General features: G+C 33.2%; 1 protein-coding gene across 6 annotated transcripts; it reads left to right on the top strand.

The window, feature by feature from the left end:
* Positions 1–1,601: 1,601 nt before the first annotated feature.
* Positions 1,602–4,862, top strand: LOC125201432 (uncharacterized). Of its 6 annotated transcripts, none has more exons than XR_016135110.1 (6): positions 1,602–1,854; positions 2,540–2,643; positions 2,808–2,831; positions 2,907–3,061; positions 3,148–3,233; positions 4,393–4,862. XR_016135110.1 is itself a non-coding variant. In XM_089063863.1 (6 exons), the coding sequence occupies exons 2-5, from the start codon at positions 2,605–2,607 to the stop codon at positions 3,217–3,219; spliced, it is 321 nt and encodes a 106-aa protein (XP_088919989.1). In that variant the 5' UTR covers positions 1,604–1,854; positions 2,540–2,604; the 3' UTR covers positions 3,220–3,233; positions 4,393–4,862. The 6 variants fall into 6 exon arrangements, 1 of the variants encoding a protein (XP_088919989.1); XM_089063863.1 differs by having other exon boundaries at positions 1,604–1,854; positions 2,777–2,831; XR_016135108.1 differs by having other exon boundaries at positions 1,610–1,681; positions 1,782–1,854; positions 2,777–3,061.
* Positions 4,863–7,113: the final 2,251 nt, after the last annotated feature.

The raw sequence follows: 7,113 nt of genomic DNA, 5'->3' as shown, positions 1-7,113 counted from the left end.
AAAACACTTATACCTTATTAGTCTCCCACTTTTGCAAAACACTTTTACGTTATTAGTCTCGTACTTTCTCTCTCTTTGTCTTCTATCATTCTTTGATAAAGTGTTCTCAAAATTAGATGATGGTTTTATAATTCGAGGGGATCATCGGAGTTGGTAGACATGAGATGGATGTGACTTTGATTTTGTTTTATTGACACTTGGTTTAATTCAGCAACATCAGTTTTGATTTTGTGAAGCATGAGAAACCAAAAACAACAACAAAGCTAATGATATTTATGATTAGTTTTAAAAATTTGAAATTCGACCGAACATCATGATATTAATGACCAATTGCCATAGATTTAACTGACACATCAATTTAATTAATTTAGCAATGTGAGTTTCAATTTTGAGGACAAAGAGAAACTGACGTAAGAGTTGTGTTAAAATTCGAAATTTAGTCAAAGTTCAGTATATTAGCAACCAATTGTCCTTTTAAAAACACAAGCAATCAAATTGTATTTTTCAAATTGTAAATTAAAGAAACATATTTCGTATTTCTTTTTATTCATTTCCATCAAATTCATCATTTTATAGATCAAAGTCATCAAATTCATCACGATGACCGAATAAAAAAATATCATGTATTGAAAATTGAAGAAATAGTTAATCTAAAAATGGTCAGCTGAAAATATGATATTCATGTGAGGAACACAAATTGATGTACGTCATGAATTCATCATTAATGAGTCATTTTAAAATATGCAAATATAATACTCTCTCCACCGAGTAGAAATATGTAATAATTCATTTTTCGTCCGTTCCATACAAAGAATTCATATCCATTTATGATAAACTTTTTCTCCTTCTCTTTTATACTCTCCCTTCCATGAAAAATAATAAAAATTGTGAATGACACGAGTTTTAATGTGAAATTAGTAAAGTAAGAGAGAAGAGGAAAAAAAGTAAGAGAGAAGTAGTGTTAGTGGAATGTGAGTTCCATATTATTAGTAAGAGAGAAGGAAAAAAAAGTAAGAGAAAAGTAGTGTTAGTGGAATGTGAGTTCATATTCTTAGTAAAAGAGAAGGAAAAAAAATAAAAGAGAAGACGATGAAAACTTTCCTTTTTTAAATATGCTCTATTTTTTGTGGATAACAAAAAATGACAAATATGCTCTATTTTTTATGGACGGAGGGAGTATCATATATGGTTCCACCATCCATTACACAATTTCAACTACTCCCTCCGTCCCAAAGTAGATGTCACACTTTTCTTTTTAGTTATTCCACAAAAGTTGTCACATTTTCTCTTTTGAAAAAAGTTTCCTTTCACATCAATTATAAAATTATATTTTCTTTCATTACTTAACACATAAAACAACATCTCCTAAAATCTCGTACCATTTTTAAAATATGCCATCTTTTTTAAGATAGAGTGAATATTTTTTCTACTTTTATTTACTTTAACAATTCTACCTTAAAACTTGTATTCAAATAGTAACTTAATTTTATGGGAAGAAGGAAGTAATACAATAAAAGTAAAAAAAATAAATAAACAGTTAGCCCTAATTATCTTCTCTTGCGCCGCCAAAGTATCAAACTATTCACATATTTATATTCATTCTCAGCTATCCATCCCTCCATGAGAATTGAGACGGAGGAGGAGGAGGAGGAGGAGGAAAGAGGAAGAGACACCTGAGGAAGTAAGAGTTGACCAACTTATTTTCTCAAACAATTCATTTAGGTGGAATGATGATTGGATTATCAGATCGATTTGGAAAGAATCTTATCCAGCAATCACAGTTGTCAGGATGGGCGGCATTGGAAAAATTACTTGTCGGCAAAACTACTCTTGCGATACAAATCCAAGCATAAGGTATTAAATTACTCCTATTAAGATGTAGTCTTCGATTGAATTATACTGAAATTTCTAGATCACTCATGAGTTATGCCCTCGGATAAATGCATAAATTAGAAATAAGGAATGCGTGATTCAATCTACAAGCTTTACTAAACGACCTTTTGATTTTTTCTGTTTGCTGATTTATTTTTATTTTTGGTTATTGATTCATGTAGTTTTGTGTAACTGATCCCTCCCCTGCTCTAAATAAATTTGTCAATTTGCATTTGATTCTATGTTCTAAATTGCTTTGCACCTTTGTTCTTGGTTTTGATTTTATTTGGGACTTAGGAGAGAAAAATATGAGGCCTCCATGTGGATGGTTTATTTGAAAGCATTTTCGAATTTGAGAGTTTAATTCTAGCAATTTTTCTAGTTTCTGATTCTATGTTCTAGAGTGTATGTCTTGTAAAGGTTTTTGCAATTTAAGGCTATAAGTACTTGGAACTTATTGACAAATTCTCTTCAAAACTATGTAAAAGAAGAATACGTATGACTTCTCATATCTAGAAATTTTGAGCCCACATTGTTTGTTTGATCTATGGAGCAGACCACTTTTTGTGTGTGTTGTGCGAACTCCACTTGCAGTTTATTCAGTGATTTGATAATTTCACTTATATCCTTATTTTTGTGAGATAACTAACCATATATTAACGTGCAGCTTGCATCCTTCCGGTGTCGTGGCAAGCATATGTACGCATAATTTCAAGCAGATAGTTGACCCGAATGGATTCAGCCAGAAAACTCTATTGGGCTGAATTTAAGGTAAACTTGAGCATTATATATATTTTTCTCTCTCTATCTCGCTTTCTCTCCTCTTTTAGTAAGATTACTTACAAAATTTTTAAGATCTTATTTTGTAGTTTAAATTTGATTGTCATTTTGTGTTTATTTGTAGAAATATGCTAATCATAAGTCTTATGATGAAGATGAGTGCAAGGAGGCTTTTATTAGTAAGTGCAAAGTTAGATACGGGGATTTCATTAGCTATTATAAAAAGAAGACGAAGAAACCTTCTTTTTACACAGATGCCCAATGGTCGAATTACCAAAAAGACTGGAATTTATCCGAGAGTATTGAAGCTTTCGAGAGGTGCTCGGCAAACTGTAAACAAGGGCTTGAGACTGCGCCTGACACACATAGTAATGGATGTATATCATTTGCGGAGACAACAACTAAAATGGTAAAAGTTTTAGTATTTCATTAGTTTGATTTGTTTGTTGTTTTTAAATGCTCTTACACTTTCTTAATGTTGAAAACTGTTTTCAGGCAAGAGAGAATATTAGAAAACTTTCTCCATTTATGGAGTTAGTTCTTTCTAAAGACCCACAAGCTAAGTAGCGGTGATTCACAAGGTGAGTTGTGTTCGCAGCGCGCTCAACAAATTGTAGTAAGTCTTTTCACATGTTTGGCTTGATTTCTGAAATTTTATTTGGGTTTGTGATTATCTAAATTTGTTGTCTTATGCTATGAGTATTGTTTGTAGTATTACTTTTAAGAGTTTTTTATGGAAAGTTAGACTAATTGTGTTGTATGAGAAGCTTAGAGCTCTCATACTTAGAGCCCTCCTCATCCTTAGATTACATTGCACGTCTCTCTTATTTATCAACACACAGCTAGGTTTAGAATACATTTGTGATGAGCAATTTAGATATCAGTTTCCTACTAACAAAAAGTATATGCAAATGTCATTCCATTAAAGAGATGAGTAAATAACAACTTTTGTCTAGACTTCTTCCGCTTAGCTCATCACCTGAGTAGAGACACATAGAGTATGGGCAAGCTGTGTGTCTTTCCAGGTCTGAATCAAATGTTGGTTATGGATATCAGAATACAAGTTTAGGGTAGCATCATGAAACTAATAAATTAAAAGTTTGAGTTAGCTTTTGACAAGTGTTTTGATCAAGTTAGCAAAAAATAGTATTCACCTGAATTCCCCAAAAGCTTCTATTATTGTAGAAGTTTCTATACCAACTTCAGCACAAATGATCTATGTTCAGCATACTATGCAGATGAATTCAAATAAAAATCACACAGAAGATTGATTGTTACCTCCTGGCTTCCAGTAGTGATGTGAACTACTGATTTTCTTTGCATAGCCAACAATAACTTGATATCAGTCTCTATGCAGCAATGAGTCTGCGTATTATTGGTAAAAGCTAAAGCATAGAGGAACTAGAAACTCACTTTCAGCAATGCATCACTGCCAGTCATAGAAATTACGAGATTGGATTGGTGTTGATAAATATAGCTGTGTGAGAATCATCTGCAACAAGATTGTGTTGGCGTTGAATGGAGAGTTTAAGCAGATCTGATTTCTGATCATCCAAAAGACCAGAATCATATTCATTCTGAATCTGAAGCTTTATAATGTTCTACAAAATTGTGTGATTGGCTTTATTATCTGATTTCCTTGGAAGTTTAATTGATATTCTATGATGAGCTTGTTGCTTGCGAGGTTCTCCCCTTTGTTGTTACACATTTTGAATGTTTTTCATGTTTGTTTAATGGAAGGATGAGGATATGGCACGGGCTGAAGGAATAGAGAATCCGGATCATGAAGCCATCTTCGTGGATCTTTTTGGGAAGGTGAAGAAGAGAGAACAAATTTCTAGTTCGGGGCAAGCAACAAGCATATACTTCCCATTGGCTACTTACTCATCTGGGGTTCTGCCCCGTCAATGCTAGCCAGACCGATGTACTGGTCGAGTAACGAGTTAAAGAACATCGTGATCAAATGTAACTGCAACTTGAAAAGGTGCAAGCCGATTCAAATAGGAATATTGCATTGGTGCGTGAGTAAGCAGCTCAGAGGGAGCAAAGAATGCGAGAGGAAGCGGCTAGGAGGGAGCAATGGAAGATCGAATGATGCGCCTTTTTAATGAAAAAATGGGACAAATGACAAATGTGTAGTTTAGTGTAATTTTGTAAGACAATCTTAAATTTATATATTTTTGTTAAATAATCTTATCTTTTTAATGTTATCTAAGCTTTGTTTAATTTTTAATATCTGTTAATATTTATTTTTTATAGATAATTAATACTCCCTTCGTCCCCTATTAGGAGTCACTCTTTGACCGGATACGGGTTTTAAGAAATGTAAAGAAAAGTTAGTTGAAAAAGTTAGTGGAATGTGGGATCCATTTTTTTATATTGGTTTTATAATAAAATGTGAGTGAATTGAGTTAGTGAAATGTGGGACCTACTTACTATTTATGGTAAAACTGAAGTGTGACTCTTAATTGGGGACGGAGCGAAATGGAAAAGTGTGACTTTTAATGGAGGACGGAGGGAGTATTATAGAATAACCTACTTCCGAACTTGCTTGAATTAGAGGTTGTGCTCGCTCCATCCATACTCAACTTTTGAAAATACCGAGCACCAATAGGTGGTTGTAGTTATCCGAGCACATATACATGCTTGCGAACCTGGTCGAACAATGGCCGTGCTCGTTACACCCAAACCCCTCGCCTCCCCAAAAAACCGAACACCCATTGGTGCTTGCTGGGTGCTTGCAGTCACATATACGTGCTTGCCAACCTGCTCGAACAGTGGCCGTGCTTGTTGCATCCAAACCCCTCACCTCTCCAAAAAACCGAGCACCCATTGGTGCTTGCAATACTCCGACCACATAGAGGTGCTCGCTACTACCCCGTATGGGTTAGTTGATCAGGTTGCCGAGCACCAACAAGCACTCGGATGAAAAATGCCGACAATGCAAATACCACCGACCACCTAAAGTACTCGGAAAGTGCTCGGTAAAGTGTGTTATACCAGCATTTTTCCCTTTTTGCCGACCACTTTGGTGCTCGGTAAACACCTTTTTTTGTAGTGTTGGGATGGAGGGAGTATGTATTTATATAGTTGCTTATATTGTCATTGCATAATATTGGATTCAATATGATTTGCTTATCAGAATAGAAGAGTTTCTATTTGAGGAAACATAGGGAGTATTATACATTCAGATTTATTAAATGTGAATGATGTAGCCCAGTTGGTAATCGATATTGTTTATCACCGTTCATTTTCTACCTTTTTACTTGGAAATTGGTTTACAAACTCCACTAGTTAATGTATTTAAAAATTAAAATTGTAACGTACTACTCAATGTTTGTGTAGTCTATTTGTTTTTTTTTTTTTTATTTAAAAAACTAAAATTTGCATAAATAATTGATAATATGTAACCACATAATATAATATATCAACTAATTAATTTAATTTCAAATTCTAATTTTTTATTATAACAAATTAAGTTTTTCTTTGATTAATTTATTTATCATTATACTGAGTTTCATCATGTAATTTCATGATCAAATATACTTACAAAAATTATCAAATAATATTATAAAATTATAAATTATTAATGCTAGTCGTTATTGATATGTGGAAACATGAACATAATACATACTCCTTCCGTATGGTGACCCCTTTCTTGGGCAACACCATATTTATGCATTAGTATTTTGTACTCAATTCATCCTACTCTACGTAATGAGAACAATTTTTTTACTTTTTCACTCTGAATAACACATTTATTAAAATTTGAAGCATCACACTATATTTTCTTTTTCTTTTTCTACTTGACTCACAAAATAATACTACTCCATCCATCCAAACTAAATTTGAGTCGTATTCTTTTTCGGGATGCCCGAACTTTATATCACTTTTAATTCCCGCTTTACCTTTCTTACTTTATATCACCTACTTTACTCCCGCTTTATCTTTCTTACTATTCCTCTCTCCTACTTTTTAACACAAGTTCTTAATTTTTGTGCTCAAAAGTTTTGACTCAACTTAGTTAAGATGGATGAAGTATATAAACTCTGGATATTAATAAGAAATGTTTCATTTAAAATGAGACGAAGAGAGTATGGTAAGTGGATTTAGAACATAGTAAAAATGATAATAAAGTATGGTTAAAGAGATTTCTATTTTTAGTAATATGAGTCATCTTGATTGAGACGAATCTAAAAAAAAATTAGATAAAATTGGTTGGAACGAAAGGAGTAGTTTATCTTGAATGGGGTATCAGCAGGCGATAATATAGAGGATGATGAGGAGAGTAATTCACGTTTATTGCTTGATTATATTCTTTCTTCTCATGTATAACCCCTTATATAGGTATTACAATGGTGTGTACAAGGAAATGTACCAATCTATTAACTAATGAGATCAATCTATTCCCTAATTGCATCAATCTATTCTTGGGGTATCATTGTGATTGATTCCCCGTAA

This window comes from Salvia hispanica, chromosome 2 (genome assembly GCF_029641045.1).
Source record: "Salvia hispanica isolate PSC_SH4W2 chromosome 2, Shi_PSC_v1, whole genome shotgun sequence".
Classification (NCBI taxonomy): Eukaryota; Viridiplantae; Streptophyta; class Magnoliopsida; order Lamiales; family Lamiaceae; genus Salvia; species Salvia hispanica.
Note: the sequence above shows the minus strand (reverse complement) of the source record. Positions and strands in the feature narration are given on the sequence as shown.